General features: G+C 40.2%; 1 protein-coding gene across 5 annotated transcripts; it reads left to right on the top strand.

The window, feature by feature from the left end:
* The first annotated feature begins 6,551 nt into the window (after window positions 1–6,551).
* ampd2b (adenosine monophosphate deaminase 2b) lies at window positions 6,552–26,616 on the top strand. 5 transcript variants are annotated; one of them, XM_026153642.2, is made up of 19 exons: window positions 11,540–11,680; window positions 11,881–12,021; window positions 17,123–17,247; window positions 17,335–17,465; window positions 17,547–17,615; window positions 17,704–17,806; window positions 17,902–18,091; window positions 19,497–19,638; window positions 19,778–19,867; window positions 20,009–20,138; window positions 20,254–20,448; window positions 20,544–20,675; window positions 20,811–20,974; window positions 21,604–21,730; window positions 21,823–21,986; window positions 22,601–22,721; window positions 22,931–23,104; window positions 23,945–24,055; window positions 24,145–26,616. In XM_026153642.2, the coding sequence occupies exons 3-19, from the start codon at window positions 17,218–17,220 to the stop codon at window positions 24,358–24,360; spliced, it is 2,289 nt and encodes a 762-aa protein (XP_026009427.1). In that variant the 5' UTR covers window positions 11,540–11,680; window positions 11,881–12,021; window positions 17,123–17,217; the 3' UTR covers window positions 24,361–26,616. The 5 variants fall into 5 exon arrangements, with proteins under 5 accessions (XP_026009426.1, XP_026009429.1, XP_026009427.1 ...); XM_080294266.1 differs by having other exon boundaries at window positions 11,569–11,680; window positions 11,886–12,021; XM_026153641.2 differs by lacking the exons at window positions 11,540–11,680; window positions 11,881–12,021 and adding an exon at window positions 6,552–7,006.
* Window positions 26,617–27,671: the final 1,055 nt, after the last annotated feature.

Raw genomic sequence — 27,671 nt, 5'->3', positions numbered from 1 at the left:
GTGGTACCTGCTAAATGCAGCAACTGTCACTGCACTATGCTCTTCAGTGGGGTCTCAGAGAAAACACGTACGTTCCTTGTTACATGTAAATCTGTGTGTGTGTAAAGGGGATCTGACACGCTTTAAAAAATATAAGAAATGTTCCTGTGGGATACCCTGAAGAAGAGCTGCGATGATACTGTAGGTGCAGTTTCTGGAGGATTGGAGGAATTGATTGATGATTCCTGCAGGGCTGATGGTTTGAAGTCAATGAGCCAAGTATTCAGCACGTGTTACGTCCTCACCCTCCATGTTAGAGGACTTAAACCGGGACACCATATTTGAGGTTACTAGTTCAATTAGAAGACTGAGTGTAGACTCAGACACCAACAGGGTGTTTAAAAAGTTGACTGGTTTTCTAAAATTTATCGACCCAAGAAAACATGAAAGCTTCATTTCACCTTCTTGCTTTGGATCATTTGTTTTCAGATGGCGTTCTTGTGACGATAATTAGGCCCTGCCTCTTCCTGAGTGTGAGCTGGGACAGTCACACTAGTTCAATAAAATCCATCAAAGATCAATCAGTCTCTGATATTTAAAAAAAGAATAACTTCAGTATATTTAACGAACATATGAAATTTTTTTCCTTCATACTATGAATATTTTCTGTCTTCTGGTAGCGTTTATGAGTGTCACACTCCAAAGTCTTTTTTAGCATCATTTTTTCTTTTTAAACCCACTTTGAGGATCAATATCATGGGATATGTCATAACCTCAGTGACAACTCTACATCAATTTAATGTCTAAGCAGAAGAGAGGTGCTGGTACTGTGGATGTTTTCTCTGTTTTCTAATAAGACAGGAAAAAAAAAAATTTTTAAAAGTGTATTATGGGTCTTTTTCAACATGTGATATATGTGACTGGTCACAATACGTTGTAGCATAAGGTCTCATTTATAAATAACTTTCTAATATAGTCATATGTTACATGCAAATGCTGATCACACTGAGTTTAATGTGGATGTTTTAGTTGATGTAATCATATAATCATCATCAGTTTAAAGGCACTGGATTTATTTTGACAGGAAAAAAGGTATAATCTTCCCGTATTCACCTACTCAGTGTACTGAGGCTCTTTGAAGTCACTAACATGTGTGTGTGTGTGTGTGTGTGTGTGTGTGTGTGTGTGTGTGTGTGTGTGTGTGTGTGTGTGTGTGTGTGTGTGTGTGTTATGTTGAGATGATGGGTAATAAGAAATGGTCACGTTTCACTTCAAATGTGTAACATTTAACTGAAAACAAGTACAAGTAATAAGTGAAAGTTTACTGACGATCGATTTGTTTGTACTTTTAAAATAATCAGTTTCCTAATCTGACATATGATTTTCTAAAATAAATCATATCCATTGCATATAAGTCCTATGATGTGTGTCTTTTACTGTTATGGGCACTACAGCCTGCAACATGCTGCACAAAACACATCCTACAAGCCTGTAACATGATAAATCCTTATGCCTGCAGCATTATCATATGCATGGAATAAGAGCAGTTCTAAATAATTAAGTACAATAAAGTAATGTTTATATCTACTGTTACATCAGTCAATTATGCACTACTTTGACGGGCACTGCACAACTTTTCAGATGAACTCGACAACTTCACTCGCAAGATATTGGCATGAAGAAGAATTAATCAAGTGATCTTTATAGATATATGCTGTAAATAATATATTCATATAAAAGAAAGGTATTCTCAGTGATTACAAGCCCTCTATTTTGTTTTAAAAAGTTGTAAGAAAAAACTTAATGCTCAGTTAATAAATAAGTAAATAAAATGATAATAAATTTATGAAAAATGGCTGCAGAGCAGGTAAAAAACCCTTTTTTGTCACACCTCCATCGGCAAAACCAGAAGAATTAAAAAGCATGTTAAGTCATAATTTGGAGAGTATTTGTATTCGTATTAAATAAACAAATTAATATTTAATGATTAAAACTAAACCCTGTGTGAACTTCACACGCACAGAGACTAAAACTTCATATTACAAGCACCAAGTCATATTAAATTACAAAATATTATTGCGTCACTGCCATTAGATTGTGGCTGACCCAGGATCAGTTTTTCCAACACCCTGCTGGTTCACCAGGTGTGGTGATGCTAAAGTGCTTAATCACAATGACACAGAAATATCTGGTAGTCAATTTACAATAATTAGAATAAACGATGTCCTCATTCTTGTCTAGTGTGTGATAGTAAAACACCACAAAGCTGCCAGATGGAGCGATTACAGGTGCATTTGTTTGCTGTGTTCAAATGAGTATTACGTTAGCAGGTAGTAAGGAGTCTGTTCAACACCCAGCTCCTGCTAGACTGCACCAACATCTGCATCACTGCATAAAGCTTTTTCATTAAAACAATACATACATGTATATGTATAAATATAAAGGACAACTTGATGTGCATGAATAGATTTGTAAGGTCTGCGTAATTTTACCTTTGAGCTGTAAAAGTTGCCAGTGCTGCCAGTATTTTTTAAATGTATATTTGCAGCTTTTTTGAGTTTCTTCTAAGTTGGGCGGGTTTAATGGAACTTGAATATGTTCTACCATCAGCGCAAGGTCCAGTTCAGTGACGTCAGGGTCAAATAGGCTCAGCAGGCAACCAAAGGATTGACAGAGAGTATTTGGAAAAGTGTGACCTGTGAGTGATGATCCTGCAGAACAGGCAGATTTCTTTGTAGAATCCTGAAAACAAACGCATCACACACAATTCCTCCTATACTTATAAAATGCTCGTGTCTTGTTTTGAGTAAGTATTTTCTAACAAGAGTCAAATTTAAGCATTAAATCCCATCTAAGAAACAAGAGACTCTATGTTGTTGTTTTGCTAATTATGCACTCTGTATCCTCAATCAGTGCATCAAAAAACAGCACATACTGCTACTCATGTCTGCACCATGTCAGCATCCAGTTTTGTCCTGCAAAATTATACTATTATTGTTCTCCTTACTGCTTGCAGTTCTGTGTTTGAGATTCAAATGGATGACTGCTTCCAAGCAGGCTAATCGCAGTGGCACATCTATCGATGGGGGCCAATCCCATTAAGCTGTAGAAGGTGTAGCCCTGCTTTGTGCTCAGTACCTTCATCTCTGATCTGTTGACGAGATTACTCGCAGAGCCTCAGATCAACCTGAGAGTAGGAGTGTGCTATGTTACATCACAGTCCAGAAAGGGTGAAATATAATGCAGCTTTGCCTCTCTTTAATTTGCCTGACTGAAACTTTGCCAACATAACAGTTGCAGATCATTTTATTATTATTTTATGGCATAGATTCTGAAGTTCTGATTCTTCTTGGTAAATCTGCAGCTTTGGATTGCAGAGCTCCAAACACAATCAAACTTGCTAAATAAGCAGGCAACTAACAGGATCAGAGACCTCTGTGAAATTGGCCATGTGCTCTTAAAACCTTGGAAAAATCCGATCGCTCTTCTGATAGGAACACACTAGCATTTCATTTGTAATGAATCGTCTTTACTCTCCTGAGTGTGAAATCCTCAGCAGGATCCATTACAGGAGGTTCCACCCACTGATGAGCTCATGAGGTTGAGTCCACAAGCTTTCTCACAAGCCTGCAAGAAAAATAAGTGAACTCCCACTCATGACACTGGGAACCGTGTCATGATGCACAAGATGGTATAGTAATCCTCACTGATGAGCAATCATGCAGCAAGCTTGATCTCTATAGAAATTGTATTAATTTATCTTTTAAGTGTGCTCTATGATATTTTACATAGAGAGATTTTTTTGCAAACTTGCATGTATAAATAAGGAATGTCATCTCCTAACTATCCCACACACACACACACACACACACACACACACACACACACACACACACACACACACACACACACACACACAGCTGATCCTATGCAGTTTTTATGGCTCAGAGCTCATGTGTTTACATTTATTGTCTGAATATGTAGATAGTCTATAGTTTTGCCTTGCCTATATAGATTTTGTTTACATTTGTTTTGTATTTTTGAGATCAAATTTATTGTAAATATCTAGTGTGTGTCTGTGTTTATGTCATGTGATGCATTAGCAGCACACGCAGGGCGCATGCTGGGATACTGAGCCTCGCTGTGACATTAAAAACACCCTGATCCAGTTTTCTCTGCTTAAAAGCATCGATGGAGGCCAGACCAGTGCATAACAGACAGATTAGCAAATGATACAAAAAGACAGCAAAGGCTTTCTCTCTGAGTACTCTTCACAGCATTAGTAAGACACATGGTGTGACCAATAACGTCCCCTAAACTGGACAACTATAACAAACTTGGCTTGTAAGGTGGCACCTCCAACAGCTTTGTTTGGCTATAAAACATCATCGTGAACGGTCTGCTGTGGGCTGTTTTTTCAACATTACAAAAATAATGAAAGAAGAGCTGATACTAACAAGAACAAGTAAATGTTTCAGGAAAGCTTCTTGAGCTCTCATTAGAAAGCTGAATGGGAGCAGGACGTTTCTAAATACGCCAGCAAAAAGGACAAAGTGGCTTAGGGATGTGAAGCTAAATGTCCTAAGTGGCTTGTTAGAGCCCTGACTTTAAGCCAAATAAAAGACTGTCTATGTGTGCAAAGCCAGTAGACAGGGATGCCTGCAGTTAAATTTGACTGTACAAAATAATATGAAATTGGGCAACTAATTATGTCTCAATGCAGTTTTTCATTGTTTATTTCTACCCCCTTCCCACCGTGAGCAAAGTGGACAAATATAGCTGGAAGAAATATATTCTGTGGGTGTTGAGTTCAGTTTGTGTGTGGGAAAATTTTACTTTCAATTTTCGAGTTTCTGTATTAAAAACAGTCTGCTGTTTTTTTCTTGCCCTTCGAGCAGTTTCACAGTTTCACCACGGGAGGGCGCTGACTCCAAAGTGCACCTTCCTCCTCTTGCAGGCATCAATTATTGTGCGTCCAGATCAATTCAGGTCTAATTTTATACACTTACAAGTCAAGAAATGTGCATCAAATATCGGCTTGCCACAGAAAGATAAAACTAAGCTGTCTTCCGGCAACATAAAAAGAGGAAATCTTATGACACCGCTGTTTCAACCAAGGTCTTGATTATTGTCAGCAGTAGTTACACGCTCGGGGATGAAGGAGAAACAGAAAAGACTTCCAGCTGTCAGAGTTTTCCAGCTGTGTTTATAGACAGACCTCATATCCGACTGTGCTTTATAATCAGAAAACGTTCAATCCTATTATTCCAGTACCAATATGAACATTACACATTTTCTGTTTCTGTGTAATGATGTGAATTAAAATATAGTACACTGACGTCATGTAAATCCCTCTTTAATCGTACACAACGATTTTCCTCCCATGTGTTTTTTAGTATAATGCATCAAACGCGTTCACTAAATGTGGTCTTTTTAAAGCTTCCCTTGAGCAACCCAGCAAGTTGTTTTCCAAGAAAATAATTCACCCCACCTCAGGGTGCTTTGTTACTGCTGTCTCTAATCGCACCTCGCTGGCTTATAAGAGATGAAAGTTACAATAATCAAGTGATAAAAATAAATGGGGTGATAAATTTTCATACACCAAATGTTTTCCTGGCTCCAGCTTCAGTTAATGAGGATTTGCTGCTTATGTTACAGTAAATCGAATTTTTTTGGCGAAAACGAGTCATTGCGAGCCTTACACTGGGATTCAAGCTGTTTGGTGACGTCACCATCATCAGGACATTAAGTTTTGAAGTTTTTATTCTCCTGAATGAAAGTAGGCACTTAAAATTGTTTCACAGCAAAGATATGAACTCTCATTTATTGCTTAACTTAAAACAGTCGTCCTGTGTCGAATCAACAATGGCGCAATTAATCTTTCTCATAATACCCATGTCATTGTGCTGATTGTGCTTCAGTGGCACCTGAAAAAATAGTCTGGGTTAAACTGAAATAAGAGTAAATGAAAAATGGCCGTTCTCTTTCAGAAATTACATGACAATTCACCTAAAATGAGAGATACCAACATCCTGATAATGTACTCTCACAAGTTAAATTTGGAGTGTTTTACCTAATCCGAGGATCTTTTTGACCTACGTCGAAGAGTCCATTTCCTCAAACAATTGAAGGACTGCGCGGAATCCGCGCGTCTCTCTCTCTCCCTGCAGTTTGCAAATAAGGACATAAATCCGAGCAGAGTTTTTACGGTTATGGTTACAGATGCTCTCCACGTACCTACACTAAGTGTAATAAGCATTTGTATTTTTTGTGAAAAGAAAAGAAAAATCCCAGTATTCATCATAATAATGAGTGTTTAATTCATTACTTGGTAACTGTTCAGTCTCTGCCCTAAATTGCAAAGACTGCGAAGATAACAGGTGGTTTGCAAAAACAGAGTGAGTAGAATTGACTTTTACTACTTCAGTTTCGCTATAACCACAACTTTTCTCCTCGCTTGCTTGCCCACATTTAGATTTGTGGTTGCTATGGCAACAGCAGGACTGCGCAATAGTGCTGAGCGTTGTTGTACTCAGTGTGCATGTAAATGGCGCATGGCGTGCTGGGGGTGGGCCTCTCCATCACAACCCCACCCTCCATCAGTGCTGCAGCTCAGGCACGGGAGTCTTTCTGAGGGGGCGGGGACTGTTCCGATGCAGAGGGATGCTCCGCAGCCCCACGCTGCACCAACCACTCTGGAAATCCCTGCTCACATCCACACACACTCACACACGAACACCCTGACTGGCACCTACTCCCTCAAACTCCCAGCATCTGTGCTCCATCCTTCCTCTCCTGTCTGTCCCCGGTCTCCTCTCTTGTCCTCTCTCACTGTGTCTCTTATCGCCGCTCCGTCAGCCGCAGCTCTGACTCACTCAGCTCTTCTTTTCCCAATTTGAGCCAGCGAGACCCGGGAACATGTCCTCCAACCTGACCTCCGGGAACTCAGCCGGGGGCACAGGGGCCAAAAACAAGCCCTTGTCTCCCTTCAGGAAGAGGGGAAGCCTGCAGTACACAGCCAGCACAGGTGAGTGGTGGCAGACTGGAACTGCAGAGGGAGGACGGTTTGAGCATCCTGATCTTGTAACAGAAGGAGGAACAATATGATCTGAAGCCAGGGGGATTAGCCCTGTACTATGCATATTTAGGTGAAATTAGATTATTCTATTTTAGAAAACAAGAAAAAACTCATTAAAGAAGAATCTTTGGTAATTACTTTTTCTTCGTAAGTAGTTGGGAAATGCAAACCTGTTGATTAGAGCAGTGCAGCAGAGGATGCTTTGGATGCTCTGCGGGGGATTTTGCCTTCATACCTTGCAGTTTAATGTCAGCATTCTGGCTTCTAGTTTTGCCCTTCAACTCTTATTTTCCAGCTTCATTTTAGAACACACACAACATGCATCAGCTGGATCATCCAAAGTAGATTTACAGTATGATCGGCTGCTGCTGTATGGAGCAAATTTGATGTTGCATAACTTGTTGTTGTTAGGTGAAAACTGATGTTTTGCCTGTTTTAGCCTAAAGGGTTACAGGCTGTTTGACAGGTTGGAAGTGCTTTATATTGTTGCATGCTTTCGAAACATATTGCATGCAGTGAAAAAACAATTTTAGTCCCTGTGCAGCATGTAGAATTAGTCTTCTCCTTTAAGAAACGGGATTGGATGCTTAGATAAACAGCAACAGCAGTGTTTTTCACTCAGCCCCATGGTGGTATGTAGCCTGCAGAGAATATGTAAGTTGGTACCTCAGGACTTGATCCCCCACTGAATGAGAGGATTAGCCTCCCTTCTGATGTATGCACACGCTGGTCAGGCTTTCACTGAAACTACAAAGAGTATACAATGACCAAAAGATCAAATAGCAGCTATTTCTGTTCATTAGTCTTCTTTGAAATGCAAAATGTTTTCATTCAGTTACATTTACGTCATGCAAATGGTGATATAATGAAAGATCACACTTAGACCTTATGAGTTGTTTATAAGGAATCAAACACCTCAGTGTCATTCAGAACTATTGTCAGTCTTTGTTGGTCATCTGTTTTTCAGAGAGAAAGTAAAATACGCAAATATTAAATCATTTCACCCCACCGCAGGTTTTTGATTCAAGAAAATGAACTGAGCCATAGATAACTGCATTTAAATGGAAGAAGACGCCCGAGTCTCGATGTTATTTCATTTGGAGGAAGTAATATAGTCTTTCCTCACTGGAATACATTTGAGAGTTTGGTATGACATAATGCACGCACAACATGTTCTTAAAAAATATACTGCGTCTTTAAAAAAAGCTCCTTCAGATAGGTCATGTCACCACTGGGGATAGACAGCAGCACGCTATGACGTTACGATGATTGGCGAGGTAGTTAGGGATTGATTTTCAACCCTGACAATAAATGCAACAGCAGGATGTCTGAGGGATTTGTCAGCCCCCTTCCCTTCCAGTCGAAATGTTCCCTGTAATTATCCTCATTTGCTGCTCCAAAATTGCGTTCTTGTTGGAAGAAATCATTGAAGAGAAGCAGCACTGGCAGAAACAGGAAGCGCAGGCTGTCTCTGCCCAATACAGATTCAGTACTGAAGCCTCCGGGGTTTGATTTAGAAAGTCTCCACAGAGGCGCATTAGGACAACATCACATTTTATGTTGTTAAATCATCCAGGGAACCTTCTGAGTAAGCAAATATGACATTTAAGTGACTCATTTTTTTTGTTTTTTCAAAAGGACGCCCTCTAGTTCACACCACTACAGTACACTGCAGTCTGTATAAGATGGAGTAAAAATAAAAAGGTTGCAGGTTAGCGAGAGTGTGACTATATTAGATGTTCTATTTGAAGAATTACTAAGGTTTTTAATAATGCTCCAGCTGCTTATTAGAGATCATAAATTCAAGATTGTGTGCTCGCTGCTGTGCTGAATGATTGTTTAAGTTGATATTCCCCATGCTGGAAGAGCTTTTATCTTATTAAATCCAGCAGAGCGGAATAAACAGAACTAAATGAATCTCTCACAGCTTAAATTTCTTCAAGGGTTGTAAAACCTCTGTACACATAATACCCTGTACCATGTCCATCAGGCAGAAAGGCTGTGGTGTAGCATATGCTGTGCAGTGAAACTCTTCAAAAATGTGCAGGATTTGTGGAGCAAACCTCGGCAGAGAGAGAAGCAGTAGGTGAATCACTTCTGTGGCTGTGAAAGAGCCAGTGCCGATATTAGACCGACACCCACTCACCAGTTTGGCTAGTCCGTGCTGTGCGCTGTGTTCCACTTGTTGAACCACTTAAAACAGTGCAAATAACATGTAGCAGTGGATGTTTAGTCACAGATTTGCAATAATTGATTAGCTAAGGTACGGTGCCGGCTACTACAGATATATTCTTCAATAGAAAGACTAGAAAGCATCTAGTTGCTAAAATATAGATAATATTTTCAGTGGTTTGTGTGACACATTTAGAGGAATCTTTGTGTATTTTAAGTATTTCCTTTTAATACAGCTTTCTACTAGAGCAGCAGTGATAAGTGAGTAATTAGAAGTAATTACGGTGCTTAATAATCTTTTCTGTAAGGAAATAGTCCTAATGTAAAAGCTTCAACATGGAAAGCAAAAATATTTTCTTGATTCTGAAAATATCCAGATCAGCTGAGTATATTTGGATTTGAACTGTTGGGATTTTCATGCCAATCATGTCAAAATAACCCCTGCAAATCATCGGTTTAATTCATGATTGAAGAATGAATGACAACACATCTTTATATAAAAATATGAGGCATTGCTATGATTGAAAATGGTGAATAGATAATTGTTACAATGTCTCATTTAATCTAGATGAATCTGTAATGAAATGTATAATTATCAAAGCATATTAACAATCAGAGAGGTACTCTTCAACATACTGATGTTTTTTTCCATATTGATCCTCGGTGCTGGTTTTTGTAGAATGACACGTTTCAGGGCTTTGATTAATCAGTGTGTGACTCTGTGTTCGACCATCAGAGGGAGCCTGGTCTGAAGAAAGTGTTGTTTCTGCGAGGCCTCAACAATTTGATTAGACCTCTTGAAAGCAATTTGGAATCTGAGTGCCTTGAAAAAAGAAACGCATCCCTTTAGCTTGAGAGGCAGAGTGATAATTTGCTGGTAGTTATATGGACTTTTCAGTGCTCTAATTTGTTTGACGGCATCATGTTTGAGTCTGGAGCTTGAAAAGAGGATACTTTTTTTGCAGTGTGGTATAATGATGGCCAGAGTGCTTTTAATCAGTAATTTGTTGTAGTCCAGTAAAGCTGCACAGTCAAACTCTATGCAAATTACCTGCATCAGCAGCATCACCTGTAATTTGTTATGAAGAAATTCTGACTGGCCCTGCGACCGGCTGGCGACCTGTCCATGGTGTACCCCGCTTCTCACCTTATGGTACCTGGGACTGTTCCAATGAATGTCTTATTTTTTCCACAGGTAGCTACAGTTTATTCCTCACGTATGTTTCTGCTGCTAAAGTAAAGAAACGCACAATTTACTTCATTTCAGTCACATTTTCTGAACTCTGAAATGTGAGCTATTATTTCATTTGTTCTTTTTTAGATGTTAAATCTGTTCCAAGCGAGAATAATGGCTCCTGTATCATTTGTAATAAAAAGACAGCATAGAAAAAGAGTCTAAGATAGGGACTGAAAAGGTAGGAATTTCTTTTACTCAGCTCTGAGTTTAGACAAACTGAGCTGAATAATATTGAGCAAGAGAAGATAAGATGTTTGACGCAAGCACTCACTTTTTAACATGATACAGATTCAAGTTTCAAGCCACATAGTGTTTTGTTTATGAGCCTTAATTGTGTTTCAGACACAAAACAAAAGCATAATGCACTATATATGTATATATATATATATATATACGTGTATATATATATATGTATAAATAAACTGGGACATTCACCACCTTCACTGCATTTTCACCACATTTTTGAGATCCACATTGTTGCTTCTGTTATCCAGCGCAAATTTACATTTATTACAAAAGTATATCAAAAAAAGTAAAGAGCTTATTCAGTGGAGGGTTTTGCAAATGTTTAATATTTTGAAATCAGGATGTAGAAATGCGGGTCATTGTGTTACTGAAGAATAATTTCAAATAGCATATGCATAGTTCTGTGATTGGGAATGCAGTCGCAGACCTGCAGCATATTATGTTGCTGCAGCAACCGTAATGGGGACAACATTGCTGGCCCTTTAATTTCATTCATGTGAGAAGAGAAGGAGGCAGGTTGCATCTATCGGACAGGCATCTCTCTCACACTGCTACTATTCAGCGGCAAAAAAAAAAAGAGAGAGACAATGACGTCTCAAACCTTGTTGCTGAGACAGCACCGCTTTACTCACACACACTGAGGATACAAACATCCTGAACACATGGTCCCCTCAGCAAAATACAGCATGGACTATAAGGTAGACAGGAGCGGGGGGGTTCTTGTTGCAGTAACTCATAGCAGTAGTAGTGCACATCCTCTGGTAATGTGCGCCATCTCCCCCTGCCTCCTTACCCTCCCGTGGTACGTTCCAGATAGATGTCAGAGGCATTCAAATGAGGAGGATCAGCTCCAGAGGCAGCTAGTGCAACGACAGCTGGCCTGAACCAGGAGGCAGACAGAGCAGAGGGTGGGGGGTCACATACTGGGATGTGAAGGGGAGTTCATGGATCTGCTGGACCAGCTCTTTGTATGTATGACAGGGACAGATTAAGCGAGCAGAGGGTATGACTGTGTGAGTCTGTGAGTGCATTGATGTGAAAGCATATGTACGCGTGTGGGGGGTTTTCATTTATTTTGCCAGTTTTGACATTTGACTGTTTGAAGTGTTTCTTTCTTGTTTCTTGCCATCCCTCTGTCCTTGCCATCACATTTAACCCATCTTAAAAGGACAGCAGACGCCATCCTGGGCCATTTGCTGTTTGGCATGCTCCATCGCCCTGCCAGGACAGCTTCTCTCTCCCTCTCTCTGTCTCTCTTTCCTCCCTCGGCCCTGCTAGCTGCTGGTTAAGACAGGTTCTGAGGAGGCAGGTACGCTCCACTACCCTCATCCCTTGCAACAAAAAAAAAGCCCAAATAACCCTTTCGCTCTCCTCCTTTTTTCTTTTCTCTTTTTCCCAATCACTGCCACTCTCCTCTGCCTGTCCCTTGGTGGCTTTGTGTAACAGCCCTGAGCAGTGCTGTCTTTAGTGCGCTGAGAAGAATGTGTGTCGATTGATTGTCCCAAAAACTGCTTTTCTCGCGTCTTTTGAGAGTGCTCTAAAGGTGCAACCGTGCAAAGAGAAGCAGCCAGGATCGATAAATTGAGCTACGCCTCCAACCGCAAGACCCTGCAGAATTTTTTTTTTTCAAGTCTAGTGGGCATTGAGCTTTTTATAGTTTTGGTATTGCTTTTCTTTATGGTTCAACTGAGAAGTCTGACAACAGTAAAATAAATACAGAGAGGAGATTTGTGAACATGCAGTTTGTGCAGCTGCAGAGACTAAACCATCACTTGGCATAGAAGAACTTTCAGTAATGAGAGATGGCGGATGATTGATGCATAGCTGGATAGGATCCTTTTTTTTTTTTATATGACCAGGAGACTGCCCATACAAGTGGTGAGTCGCCAAATTTGGTAATTTAGTTACGCTGAAGTGGTAATCTGCGCCCATCGATGAAAAACAACTGAAACAGTGGTTCCGAGACTATCCACATTTACTCCCCTGACTTATTAATCATACTTGTCCATCACCAGTAATCCTGCCATCTCAGCAGTGCTGACACATGTGCGCTGTGAGAACATACGGCTTCCACTGAGAGAGATTTGCTACAGAGGCTGTGAGTCACTGACGTTTTTTGTGAGCAGAAAGCTGCACAGTCAGTGGAAGAAGGTAGAAAGCATTTGGTGAACCATGGCCTGTGTGGTTGTAGCCAGAAAGAGGGGAGGGTGTAGAGGTAAAAGACAGTCAATATACAAATATAACCATCCTGTAATCTTAACTCTGATCGGTCAGGGAATATTAACGCTCTTTGGAAAGTTTTATTCCTGTACAAGGTTGAGAAAAAAGCAGCTCCAGGAGTAGGTTGACTTCCCAGTTATCGTTGCGTCTGTGGTGACTTTTTACACCATGCTGTAAGACTTGAGCTGGGACCTCTCCATGCTCTGTATTGCTACTGAAATATTCATGTGGTGGAAGTCTCTCTGCAAGCTGATACTATCTGACCTTGTTTTGAGGCAATATGTAGTGACGAGCTGTGAGAGAGCATGTGAGCTGCGTTGTCTCATGTTCAAAGTGTTTTTTGCTCCTACACATGTGGTAGAGCCGGGAAACACTTTAAATTGTGTTTTAATTGGACCCTCATGCACCTGCCTCATAGTGCATTAAAAGCTTCAGCCTGCCAGATTATATATAGTTTAAAGGCAAATGAATTATGGCTGGGGGGATGAGTTGTTATGCAACCATTGATGCTACTGATCCAAATATAGCAGCCATTAGGGGATTAGCTTGGGGTCTGGTAGGCTTGGCTAGGCTCTGCTCTATTGTGGCCCAGCATGCATGTCTTTGCCACTGGTCACCTCCCGCCCTCCGCACAAGTGTCCGCTGTAATCATGATGATTTTGATGTCTCCCAGAATAACAGCGGAGACATATCTTAGGCAACCGCTACGTTTGACAGACTTGCCCTTTCTTAATAGCAGAGAAGCGTCTATGTGTGACTTCAGTTTTCAGCTGAGATTGGAGCATCGCAGCATTTTTTTACTGACTCAACCCTGCTTTTGGAAAGAGGAAGCTGACTTATACGAGCATCAGTATAATTTCTTATTTATATAAATGATTTATTATATATTTATATTTCCATTATGACTAGAGCTGCTATTAACAGCTATTTGTATCAGCAGTTAGTGTGCACTAAAAACTGTCAAAATAGTGGGAAATGATAATTATGGCTTCCAAACTTAACCTGAAGTGAGTATAAAGTACTTAAAATATTAGCTTTTCAATATTGAAGTATAAATATTTTATGAATATTAAAATATCCAGTTCTGTGTGGCATTTTTATGTTTTCTCTGTGTCTGTGTGCGGCCTCTCTGGATATTATTCCCATAGTCCAAAGTTAAGCATGGGGTTATGTCTCTGTGTTAGCCTTGTACCAAACTGGTGACCAGTCCAGGGCGTACCCTGCCTCTTGCCCTATGGTAGTTGGGATATGCTCCAGGCCCCCCTGACCCAATTCTTTGTGCTTAATGCAAAAAGGTGCTGGAAATACTCTTCAGAGATGAGCTTGAAGCTTCCTGCCATTCACCTCTGATTTCTGCCATCAACAAGGCATCTCACTCAGAGAACTGCAGCTCACTGGATGTTTTATCTTTTTTGAATAATTCTCTTTAAACACTTGAGATGGTTGTGTGGGAAAATTTCAATAGATCAGCAGTTTCTGTAATACCCAGGCAGTCTGGCACCATCAGCTGTGCTACCTTCATAGTCATTCCAGTCAATTAATGAAAAGAAACATTATGGTCATCACTTTCTTTCTGCTTGCATGTCTAAACGCTTTGAGTTGGCCGATTAGATATTTGCATTAACAAGCAGTTAAATCGGTGTTCCTAATAAAGTGTCTGGTGAGTTTATAGTTATGCATAGTGACTCTAACCAAACAATTGTAAATAAATATGCAAAAAAAACCAGCTTTCCAACTTTCACTTGAGGCTAATTTTGCCATGTTTGTCGACAGCACTATGATGAACACTTAAACTGGACTGATCCTGCTGAGTGTGTAAGCAGAAAAAAAATCTTCAAAATGACATAAAAAAGAAGATTTTACAACCATTTATCTTTAGACTTTCCCAGCACTGATGTGTATTTCAGAGAGGAAGCTATACAAGATGATTCTGTGCATCTCCTAAATCAAATGAATCCGCTTTTTAGTAAATATATATCAAATATCAAAGATCATTTTTCAACACAGTTCAGTAAAAAATGATATTTTTTATAAAGGGAAATTGAGTTAAACTCATTCAACTATTACAGGGCAAAACATTATCATACTCAAATAATTAAGAAAAAAGTTTGCGTTTCTCATAATGATCTGAAAAACCTTTTAGCCAGAAATACTGTGCTTGTTTTGACTTTACTCCCTTGTAGTCCATGTGAGTGGGAGTGGGAAGTGCTGATTGGACGGTGTTAAGCAGAAGGTGATAAACTGGTGGTGAGTTGTGGTCCAGCCAATTATTTTACCACCGTCTCTCTTTATAGCAGCCATTTCGCCTACTTCACTGAGTGTTTTTTTTTTATTAAATAAATTTTAATGAAGCTTTTTGTGAAGTGCTAATCGGCCCAGTTAATTGGCCTCTCTGGTCTCCTTTGCTTTCTCCAAGGAGCAGGCATGCTCAGACATGCTGCGTTAAATAAGTCAAACTTGAGTGCAGACTTTAAGTATCAAACAGTGCGCCCTCTTTGACCTTCTTGTGTGTATGGTCTATAAATGCTGACGGACAACAGTCTCAGTGACAGCCTAGCATGCACAGGATGAAATATTTAGCAGGATGATGAATATTTCAGTGGCAGGTGCATCGTTTCAAGGGGAAGATTAATATCTGTCTAAATATACGCCGAAAGGGGAAAGTGTGATCTCTGTTTTCTTTTGTGCTATAAAAAACAGTTTCCACTCATACCTCTCATGTCCTAAGTCTTTGAATGTCAAGAACCAGCCTCCTTTATTTTCCCCTCTTCAGCTTCCCATGACAACAGGGTTTGTATAAAACTCAAGCCTTGCAGTGGCAACAATGGCTTGCATCAGTCGGTGTATGTGCTGATGGGCTCTCCACCTGAATGGCTCATTGTGTCTGAAGGCACAAACAGCCACTGAGCTCAGACCTCCACTGCTGTGTGAAGAGGAACAACAAGCTTCTGCAGATTGTTTTAGTGACTTTGAAAAAGTTTTACAAGCAATCTTATCGGTCCTAACATGTAACATTAAGAGTAAATTACACTGAATCGATACTTTTGCTGAGTGAATAAAAAGCTTTTAGCAGTGGAGCTTCCCTGACTGAGATGTGCATTTTTCAATTTGTAACAATGCATTACCTCATGCTCAAAAGCTTTTTAACGAACCACGAAAGCCACCGAAACCATTATAATTTGATAATTCTGAGGAGCCTAGAAAAAAGTAAACGTCTTAGACTCTGACAGTAAATCTTTAAATCAAAGCGAGCAACACTTTATAACAGCCCGCAACTAAGGCTAAAATTCCCCTGTAATTAAATGGACATTCAGTGTGTTTCATTTGAAGTCAAAATGTAGTTTTACAGTTTTACTGTAAAGAAAGAAATAATTATACTGTAAATAAATTTAAGTAGTGCACATGTCATTTTTAGTACTTTGTAATTTCTGGGTAATTTAGTGGAAAATCAAACATTGTTGTGCCATCTTTTTGGGGTGCAGGCTGTATTATGGAGTAGCATAACCTTGCCTAACTTTCAGGTATTTTACAGAATGGGAGACAAGAAAATGTTATGTTTCTTAGTAATTTTGAAGGAAAACAATATTTCCAATCCTACATTTACAATGCATAATGAAGTTTCTATTGCTCATTTGTTCTTTTTTACTTATGATGTACTTAAAATTACTTACATTATAATATGTGCCTCCTTTCCTGCAAAATATCCAGAAGTTGGTTAAGGTTAAGCTACTCCATAATACAGCCCGTGTGCCCAAGAGTACAGTGTACTTATGATGTAAGATGGGGAAATATTTGTTGTGTTTTCCAATAAGTTACCAGGATATTAATTATTTGTAAGTAAATATAATCACATTGCAATTTCGAATTAAATACAATTAAATTTAATTACGCCATTAGTCACGGGCTGTATTATAAAATATTACCCTAAATGGAAGCAAGTTGCTATTATCATGCACACCAATGACAAATTATTTCCTACAGGTTATTAAAAATGCAGCACAGGCAAAGACATGATATAAAGATAAACAGCAAACATTAGCCCCCATGTGCTCCACTCAGTGGGTTGTTTCTTCTCTTCATACTGTAATTAGACCATTATTTACTGAAGTCTCGAAATAAGGCTCCTGAGAATATGTTATCACAGAAGAGAAACTGCTCAGCGCCTACTTTCTTTCCCTATTTATCTGCAGTTGATCTCCGTGGTACCCGCCACCTCCTCACTTCCCAGCATTCCTTGCCTGGGATCCCTGTGGCCTTGAAACAATCCATTGACCTACGTACTTCCATGGATGGAAAATACAAGGAGATTGCCGAAGTCAGTGTTCAGCCACTGTGCAAATAATTAACCAGTGATGTTCAAAGTTACGCCGTGGCTTTCATTTTTCTTTGTCTCTGTCTGAAGGAGCTGTTCTCACGCAGCCTGGCAGAGAGCGAGATGCGGAGCGCCCCCTATGAATTTCCAGAGGACAGCCCCATTGAACAGCTGGAGGAGAAACGTCATCGCCTTGAGCGACAGATCAGCCAGGATGTCAAGTAAGCGTGAGCGGCAAAAGAGGTACTTGACTTTGCAGTCAGACTATGAACTCAACTCGGCCTTTGTGTTTGTGATCTCAGGTTTGAACCTGACATACTCCTACGAGCCAAGCAAGAGTTCATGAAGACTGACAGTGCCACAGATCTTGAGTGAGTCAACCGTAGTCACATGAACCCCTCAATGCTCATCTTAAACTGCCAGAATGGTGATCTCATATGTTTATTTATCTATCTTAAGATACATGAAGGAGCAGAGCCAAATTCCTGACCTGCAGGAGAGAGAACCGGTCCCTGAGAGGGAGTACCAGCGAGTCACTATTTCTGGAGAAGAGAAATGTGGGGTAAGTCAGAGTGGTCACTGCAGGAAGACTGTGTGTGTGTGTTTTTTTCTCTTACAGTCAAATCTTTCATGAAGACATCTGTTTTTCTGTCCTAGGTTCCATTTACAGATCTGCTGGATGCTGCCAAATGTGTAGTGAAGGCTCTGTTCATCAGGCAAAAGTACATGGGCCTGTCGCTGCAGAGCTTCTGCAGAACCACTGCTCGTTACCTGCAGGAGCTGAGTGAGAGACCCCTAGACTTAGATATCTATGAGGAAGAGATCCCAGAAACCACAGTCACTGCAAGTATGAATGTCCTCATCTGCACCATTGCTCTTGCATCATTTTATACTGTAATCTAAATTAGTCAAAACAATATTTATTTAGTATACCCCACAGGTTCTGAGTCTGTTGTTACGGGCCATCAGGTCCTTTTACAACCGGGGTGAGAGTGTTGTCTGTGTCCTCGCCACAAAGTCAGGCACGTTTTCAGTCTGTGTTGGACTCTGCCTGGTTTTCCCCTTGTCTCAGATTCTGTAGCTGGGGTAAGGAGGGTGTCTGCTTTGGAAACCTGAGAAAAGCATCCTGCTTTTTGCGGTTGATGTGGTTTTGTTGGCTTCATTGGAGCATGACCTTCAGCGTGCACTGGAGTGGTTTTCAGCCAAGTGTGAAAGGGACAGGATGAGAGTCAGAACCTCCAAAATGCAGGGCACGGTTCTTTAGTGGAAAATAGTGCAGAGCTCAGAGTTGAGGAAGGGACTGGCCTGAAAAGGAAAAATTATTTACCAGACACCCCCCCCCCCACCCCCAAAAAAGAAAAAAAACATATGGTCGTGCATCCTGGGTAATTACTGGAAGAGTAAGGTCATATAGATATATAAAGATAGGGAGAGGTACTTGGACATCCAGAGGGAGTTTGGTGTTGAATTACTATTTCACAATGTTAAAATGAGCCAGTTGGGGTCATTTGGATATCTTGTTAGGGTGCCCCCCTAGATGTGGGTTTTAAGACCCAGAACCTTACCTGAAGATCATATATATCTCTGGCCTGGGACCAAATTGTGACCTAACTTCTGATAAGGAAGGAAGGAAGGAAGGAAGGAAGGAAGGAAGGAAGGAAGGAAGGAAGGAAGGAAGGAAGGAAGGAAGGAAGGAAGGAGGGAGGGATGGATGAACAGATCTTTTTTAAACCCATGATTAAACTAGATTTTATCAAGTAAATAAGGAACATGTTACGGTTCAAAATGTTAGGAGTCTTTGTATGTCAGTGTGTTATTTAATGTAAATGTCTGTCTTTGTAAATTTAGGTTATCTGGTTTATTAGACTAAAAAAAAGAAATGTATGTGTTTTTTTCATTTTTTTTAAATATTTCAATACAAATCAAAGCTGTTATTTATTTCATAACAAATTTGACCCAGGAGATTTAACTGCAGGATAATTTCAGCTCAGTCTTGAAGACAATAATAATTACCAACAGTTTTTTGCACCTGTGTTCTTGAGTGCTCTACTTAGGCTATTCTTGCTCAGAAATATTTGGTAATCTGTGCAATTCTCTCATATTAAAACATAACCAGGGACACCCACAGATCTCACGATCCATCAGTTGCAGGCTGTCACAGCATGTAGGCAGTTAAAGTCAGACCATAGCTGCACTTGCTTGCCCACCTTGATCAAAGTCGTGACACACTGGATCATTCTGTCTCCTCTTAGATGCCACAGTGCACCCACCTGTTTCTGAAACACACCCCTATGAGAACGTGGACCCCACCAGCATGCCCCCTGATATGGGTTACGGCTGTAAGATGGTGGATGGTGTTATGCACTTGTACACGACGAGGAACACTATGGATAAGTGAGATATCTGTCGGGAATCTTTTACTTTCTGCACACATGCTTCGTCCTCACCGTGACTAGATTTATGTCTGTTTTTAGACTTGAGTTCACACATTTTGCTTGAGGAAAGAGTGTTTTAGTTGTTATGTTGCCTACAGGACCACAGAGCTGGATCTGCCGTATCCAGACCTGCAGGAGTACATCGCTGATATGAACGTCATGATGGCTCTCATTATAAATGGGCCAGTGTAGGTTTCCCACATTTTTAATAAATTATTAATTTAACCTTATAGTTAAAAAATAGATTCTCAAAAAGGATCAACAGAAGTTTATTTTCAGACTGTCACAGAAAGAGTCCATCATTTGTCTTTCTTTTGGCTTTGCCACAGAAAGTCCTTCTGCTATAGACGTCTGCAATACCTCAGCTCCAAATTCCAAATGCACATCCTGCTCAATGAGATGAAAGAGCTGGCAGCACAGAAGAAAGTCCCACATCGAGACTTTTATAATATCCGTAAGGTGAACTTGAGAGCTTTTCTGTTTCACCCAGTCATGGTTAGTGTTGTTAAATCCAGAAGCAGACTGCAGTATCTTAGAGGGTTTATGTTCCCTGTTTGTCTGACTTGTTCCACAGGTTGACACGCACATTCATGCTTCCTCTTGTATGAACCAGAAGCACCTTCTACGTTTTATCAAAAGAGCCATGAAGAAGTATCCCAAAGAGATTGTACACGTGGAAAGAGGCAGGGGTCAGACACTGATGGAGGTGTTTGAGAGCATGCACCTTACAGCCTTTGACCTGAGTGTTGACACACTGGACATGCATGCAGTGAGTAGTGCCCATAAAGGAGATTTTAAAAAAAGGTCTTCATAGGTGCTGCCTGGTCAGAGATTGTGACTCCGTATTTCACCTTTTTATTGCAGGATCGTAACACTTTCCACCGATTTGACAAATTCAATGCCAAATATAATCCCATTGGCGAGTCCATCCTGAGAGAGATCTTCATCAAAACGGACAACTACATTGAGGGGAAATACTTTGGTCACATTATTAAGGTGCTCACTGTATGCACAAACACTTGAAGTTGCAAACACTTGTTTCTTACACAGACCAGTCGTTTCTGGTACCTGGAGGCGGACTCTCTGGGCTTTGGCGCCCTCTGGCTGACTTGGTGTGTCTCTTCTTCTCAGGAGGTGATGGCCGACTTGGAGGAGAGCAAGTACCAGAACGTGGAGCTCAGGCTGTCAATCTACGGCCGCTCCAGAAACGAGTGGGACAAACTGGCCAGATGGGCAGTCAAACATCAGGTCTACTCCGACAACGTGCGCTGGCTTGTCCAAGTGCCACGACTCTTGTGAGCTTAAAAAGAGTAGCAAACTGAATTAAATAAACAACAATGAAAAAGCAGTCCCCTCTCTCTTTAGAGCAGATTTTAAGTAAGCTAATAAAAGCTGATGATACTTGCACTCCCTTATTGCTAAGCTACTCGACGTTACGTGAGATTTGTAAATATAAATGTGGTGTTGTGATATATCATGTGACAAAAATTGAGTGATAAAAAGAAGAGTAGCAACGTAACTAAGTTGTCATGCATCTTCTCCATTAACAAAATGTTTTGTATTTTACCGCAGAACTACTGCAGAAGTAGACAGTAAAAAGAAAATAGTCCCTATATTAAACGGTTTTGGCTTCTTTTTTTTTATAACTGGAAAATGCCTGAAAAGAGACACTGTTTCGATTTTTACTGTGTTTAGTTTTTGTTGTTTGTTTTTGTGTCATTTATACAACTTATACTGAAAACTAAGCATTTCCATGTATCTAGCAACTCTGACACAAATCCAAGTCAACATTATGAATGATCCTTCTGTAAATATCTATTGAATACATGAGTAAAATAAAGATTTGATATCTATTATTTCCTCAACCCATTCGTTAGTTATCTCCCCTGTGGGCTTCTTGAATTGTTTTCTTGTTTCTTCAAAGTGACGTCTACCACACGAAGAAGCAGCTGTGCAACTTCCAAGAAATGCTGGAGAATATCTTCATGCCTCTGTTTGAGGTTACGGTCGACCCCAGCAGCCACCCAGAGCTGCACCTCTTCCTTCAGCACGTACGACATCTAAGCTTTTTTGGTCATTTGCTTTTACTGCAGTCACTTTTTGGGTAGTCGTTTTATTGATCTGCTCTTCATCCCTCAAACAGGTTGTGGGTTTCGACAGCGTGGATGATGAATCAAAACCAGAGCAACATATCTTCAACCTGGACAGTCCGCTCCCAGTCAACTGGACAGAAGAGGACAACCCGCCCTATTCCTACTACCTCTACTACATGTATGCAAACATGACTGTGCTGAATCACCTGCGCAGGTACATAAATCAGACTTTACTTGATCTGACTGCCTGAGATTTTTGATCCATGATTGTATATTTTTTGTGTTTTTAACATCAGTTAGACAAATAAATCAATCCTTAATGTGTCATTTGAGCTATTAGCGTTTTTTTTTTTGTTTTGTTATAGTTATTAGTATCTTGGTCTTTGATAGGAATAGGTGAAGATTTTTAATGCATTTGTAAAAGGAAGTGTTAAAATTTTCTTTCCTTGCAAAAAATGCCCGCTTGCAAAATTTTGTTAACCTTTTGTCAAGGTTTGTCAACCTTTGTTTTAACCACAAAAAGACAGTTTTTGTAAAGCACATGCAGCACATCAATAATAAAGATTAATAACATTATTGGATAAAAAGGCGAAAAGCCTGGATTTATCTCATGTGAATTAAGCTCGAAAAACTTTGATAACAAATGCAAATTCTGTTTCGACAGTGCTTAAGGTTACAGAGCAAATAATACACACTGGATATTCGCACTTTGCTTTTATCTGTCATCTTCTTTGTATATGAGTCACTGGGAAGCAGCAAAGAGTGTTTGCGCTGAGCCCTAACACAGCTGAACTCAGTACTCACTATTGTGTGGCTTTATTGTTTTAGGCTGCGGGGGTTCCACACATTCGTCCTGCGTCCTCACTGTGGCGAGGCAGGGCCGATCCATCACCTGGTTTCTGGTTTCATGCTGACCGAGAATATCTCCCATGGGCTGCTGCTCAGGAAGGTGTGACCTTCAACAGCTGTTGAGCAGCTGTTTACCTCACAAACAGGGGAGCTTATTTTTCCAAGAGTTTATGAAGGCCTCAGATTATAGATTATTATTATTAGATTTTATTTATTATGTATTATGTTTCTTCCTTATAAGATTTTGGAAATTTAGACCTGATGTATTTCTGATGCGTTGGTCATCATTGTGCCATGTTTTCTTTCCAGGCTCCTGTGCTGCAGTATCTATACTACCTAGCCCAGGTAGGCATCGCCATGTCTCCTCTCAGCAATAACAGCCTGTTTCTCAGCTACCATCGTAACCCACTACCAGAGTACCTGTCCAGAGGCCTCATGGTCTCTCTGTCTACAGATGACCCTCTGCAATTTCACTTTACCAAGGTAAGTCAAACATTTAATAACATGCTTTAAACCTCCACCTTCACTAAGTCATAAATCCACTGTAAAATCCTAAGTAAGTAAAGTAACTAAGTCAAAATGTATCTCTATAGCACATTTTGAGATAAACCTCACAAGAAAATAATTTTTAAAAAAAGAGCAAGCACAAGTCTAAAAAGAAAGAGACCACTGAGTCCACAGATCTCCAGCTCGGAGGGAGAGAATCACCGAGCCTGGGAGCCACTGTTGGAAAAGCTCTGTGCTTTGCAGACACAGGAACCAATCAGAAACAAGCTGCTCATGATTGGTAGATTCATATTCAACAAATCCAGACTTGTTATTTCAGTTTGGCATAAAAAACACACCCGCTATATCACTATATCTCCCGTGTGTGTGTGTGTGTGTGTGTGTGTGTGTGTGTGTGTGTGTGTGTGTGTGTGTGTGTGTGTGTGTGTGTGTGTGTGTGTGTGTGTGTGTGTGTGTTCTTCATTCTGATGCACTTCAGCTCCAGGTTTTGCTTTTTTAAACTACTTTAAAAAAAAGGCAATTTCAACAAGTGATGTTTATTTTAGGTACTTTTTGGGGTTTATTTATTACAATATTCAGTTTTTGGTAATTCTACCCTCCTCAGTGTTCACTCCTTTTCTACTTCTACGTTTAACCTCGTTTACATTTTTGTGTTCTAATGTAATTGAGCTGGTCCAGCAAATTCAGCTTTGGCTATTTCAAATCAATTTTAAGCTATTCAGACAAAATCTTTCAACTAAATTAAATTTTCAAATTTAACTTTGCATTTTCACTACAAAATGCTTTTATATAATTGTCTGCGTGTATTTTTTTTAGGAGCCATTGATGGAAGAGTACAGCATTGCTGCTCAAGTGTGGAAACTGAGCTCCTGTGACATGTGTGAGCTTGCCAGAAACAGTGTACTGATGAGTGGATTTTCTCATAAGGTATACATTTTTTGTTGCATATCACAAATTCTGGTGTTCGCAGAGTGTTTAATATGACATTTGTGGGTTGTTTTTTTTTTTAAAATCAGGCAAAGCGTTACTGGCTGGGCCCAAACTACATTAAAGAGGGACAGGAAGGCAATGACATCAGGCGAACCAACGTTCCTGACATCCGTGTGGCGTACCGGTACGAGACCATGTGTGAGGAGTTAAATTTAATCACACAGGCCATTCACACAGATGAGCTGGAGACCATCAGAGAGGAGGGAAGTCTTTGTATGGGAGCTGTGCAGGCGGAGAAGTGACCGTGCTGCACAACACAAACAAAATTCTCACCACATTCCCTGTTTTTACATCAGGACATTGCACAGATTTACATGTAAACATATCACATCATGTAAAAAGAGAAAAGCTACGCTACAGGAAGATAATGAGAGCTGCTGGTAGCCAATATCAGGGAGAGAATTTATAGTCTGTGCACCCAAGGTGTTTGCTTCTTTTAGTTTTTTGAGTCCCTCTTTCTTTATTTTATCACAGTAATTAGAATTTCATAACATCTTTTGTTCTTTATTTTGTTTTGTTTTTTTAATGGTTTGTGACCATATCGTGTCATATTTACATGTTTGTACAATGTAATTCTTCCTGTATCAGATTTGAGTAACATTCACATTCAAAACTCATAAAAAATACACTGGATCCAACAAAGAATTAAGACTCCAGCGTAACGCCATGCAGGTCTCTTTTAGGCCTTTCGTGCAATTTAAGTAAACCAAGATCAACTGTCTTGAGAATCCGTAAAAGGCTTAAACTATTAAGAAAGGAGAGGGCATAGAAACTATTCAACTATGTCTCAAAAGTAAGGCAGGTGTTCAAGGCACCAGTAATACAGACCATACAGAGGATACGTGGATGACTGGAAATGTACTGAAGAGTGTTGCGTAAGAGTCCCATGGAGAGTAAACTAAAGTTGACTATATAGACGTGGAAGGCTGCCAGAGAAATGGAGCAGATGAACTCCCAGGATTTTATAACCTGAAATAACCTGAACCTTAAACTTAAGCAAAGCAGGATACAGCAAGAATTCATATTACTTTTAGACCAACAAAATAAACTACGCCTTGCAGTCGCAGTGAAACCTGAGGAAAGAGTTAAACACTAGCGTGGACTCAAGGACAAACTGATTAGAATTCAGTGGTCAAAGATTAAAGTCATCGTGACTTCACAAATTCACTGGTCCTTGGTTCTCACTTTAAATTACTTTAAAATCCACACATCCACAGTATTAGTAAAAGCAAATTTGCATCTACAGATTGTGGTTTGTGTAACAAGTTGAGCAGCAGCAGTCATGCCCTTTTTATGAACAGCTGATTGATTTTGACTGAATGGGGTCACATGCGTTTCCAGTCACACTAACTTAATTATTATTGGGTTATTTGAGACTTAGATGTTCAAATATAATTTTAACTTGAGTGTTTCTTGGCAAATGATTATGTAGCTGCTAGTCTAGTCAGGGGGGTTTGATCTGTTTATAGCGAGTCTGTCAGAGTTTATTAAAAGTTTAACCTGCTTCAGTAACATTTTTGTTTCCTTGTAGAAAAGGAATTCCCCCCGAGCAGACAGAAACTTAAAATGCTAACAGACCCATTCCTAAATTAACAGCCAAATAAATTACAAATATTACTTATTGTTTAATAGTTTCTGAAATCGTTACATTTACTAAATGGTAAATGGTAAATGGCCTGCATTTGTATAGCGCTTTTCTAGTCCATAGGACCCCAAAGCGCTTTACACTACATTCAGTCATTCACCCATTCACACACACATTCACACACTGGCGATGGCAAGCTACATTGTAGCCACAGCTGCCCTGGGGCGCACTGACAGAGGCGAGGCTGCCGGACACAGGCGCCACCGGGCCCTCTGACCACCACCAGTCATGACATTTGTAGTGAATCGGTTCAGCATCCGGTACAACAGCCTTTTAATAATGTCCGTAGTAAAAATGACGAACTTGGTTGAATTGTTGTGGGTATATGGTTGACATTTCTGCTATAATTACCCACAGGACCTTATGCAGGGTAACTAGCTTAAAAAGTCTCAGTCTTCAGATAGTTTTACTGTTATTTTAGCAGTCGTTTCAATGACTCAGTGCAGTGAAGGCACATAAGCATTTGTGTGCAGTGACGCTTCTCATTTGTATTATACTCCTAGTTTGTGACATTGTTTCTGGCAGTCTAAACTTAATTATGGTACCATCTGTCCTTTACATTAAGTTATTTCTGAGTAATAGTACAGTGAGTGGTGCATGCTGATCCCCTCCCTCGGTGTTCCCTCCTTGCACAAGTTCAACCATTGCCAAATCAACAAAAAGTCATTTTTATACAGAACTGAGAATCTGCTAACTTGACAAACTCCTGCCTTCAGTTTAGGTCCTGGTGTCATCAAACGGCTGCTTGTTGCTATTTCAAAAGCACTGTGTGTCCTCCCACAGAAACGTGTGTGTGGTTTGTGTTCAGTAAAGCTGTTTGTGTCTGTAAAAAATAAATCTTATTTGCATTGGAGTGATTTCCTCTTTTCAACAGGCAGAGCAAATGCATTTGGAAAGGTTCTCAAAAGTAACAAACATGCAGCACGTCACTTGATTAAGAACATGGGAGTAAGAAGTGCTTGCGTCAGTAGCTGATAATCATGAGTAAAAGACATGAAACAAAGAGCACTTTGTTTTCATGTCCAGCTCGTCCCCCCTCCCTGTGAGTCAGAGTGAGCACCAAGTTCAGCACAAAACTCTCTGTATCGCTATATTTTGCTTTCGGACATTTTGCATGTGAAAATCCACATGATTTGAAGATATGCAAATAGCTTGTTTGTCATACAATCAAAATATGTCTGATAATAAGGTATTTTGGTTTAACAAAGGAGTGATGTTCTGATGAAGACAACAACAGAAAGCTCTTGAAAATGTAGTTATTAGACCATAACCTTTTGAAAATGACATTTACATAAAGAAAGCTACTTTGAACTGCTTCCTTATTCATAAGGGGTGCCCACAGCAGATACAGTGCATCCTGAAAGTATTCACACCGTATCTCTTGTTCCACATTTTGTCATGTTACAGCCTTATTTTAAAATGGATTCAATTTTATTTTTCACTTTAAAATTCTGGACACAACACCCTATGATGACAAAGTGAACAAAGGCATCCAAGAAAGAGTCTCCAGTGTGACAAGTTGGACAGCATCCTTCTTTTTCCAAGTTCCATCCATGCATTCGCTTATCCTTTTCAGGGTCGTGGGGGGCGCTGGAGCCAATCCCAGCTGTCATAGGGCGAGAGGCGGGGTACACCCTGGACAGGTCGCCAGTCTGTCACAGGGCCAACACACAGGGACAGACAACCATTCGCACTCACATTCACTCGCACATTCACACCTAGTGGCAATTTGGATTATCCAATTAACCTATCCCCACAAGCTGCATGTCTTTGGACTGTGGGAGGAAGCTGGAGTACCTGGAGGGAACCCACGCAAACACGGGGAGAACATGCGAACTCCACACAGAAAGACCCCGCCTGATGATGGAATTGAACTCAGGACCTTCTTGCTGTGCGGCAACAGTGCTA

This window comes from Astatotilapia calliptera, chromosome 20 (genome assembly GCF_964374335.1).
Source record: "Astatotilapia calliptera chromosome 20, fAstCal68.1, whole genome shotgun sequence".
NCBI lineage: Eukaryota > Metazoa > Chordata > Actinopteri > Cichliformes > Cichlidae > Astatotilapia > Astatotilapia calliptera.
This window is presented reverse-complemented; position numbering and strand designations above follow the sequence as displayed.

What these genes read in the sequence shown, in the direction of transcription:
- ampd2b (XM_026153641.2), top strand. Translation starts at nt 6,898, where the DNA reads ATGTCCTCCAACCTGACCTCCGGGAACTCAGCCGGGGGCACAGGGGCC. An exon ending in GACAGTGCCACAGATCTTGA is followed by an intron (nt 17,616 to 17,703) that starts GTGAGTCAACCG and finishes ATCTATCTTAAG; the next exon opens with ATACATGAAGGAGCAGAGCC. An exon ending in ACTTTGGTCACATTATTAAG is followed by an intron (nt 20,676 to 20,810) that starts GTGCTCACTGTA and finishes TCTTCTTCTCAG; the next exon opens with GAGGTGATGGCCGACTTGGA.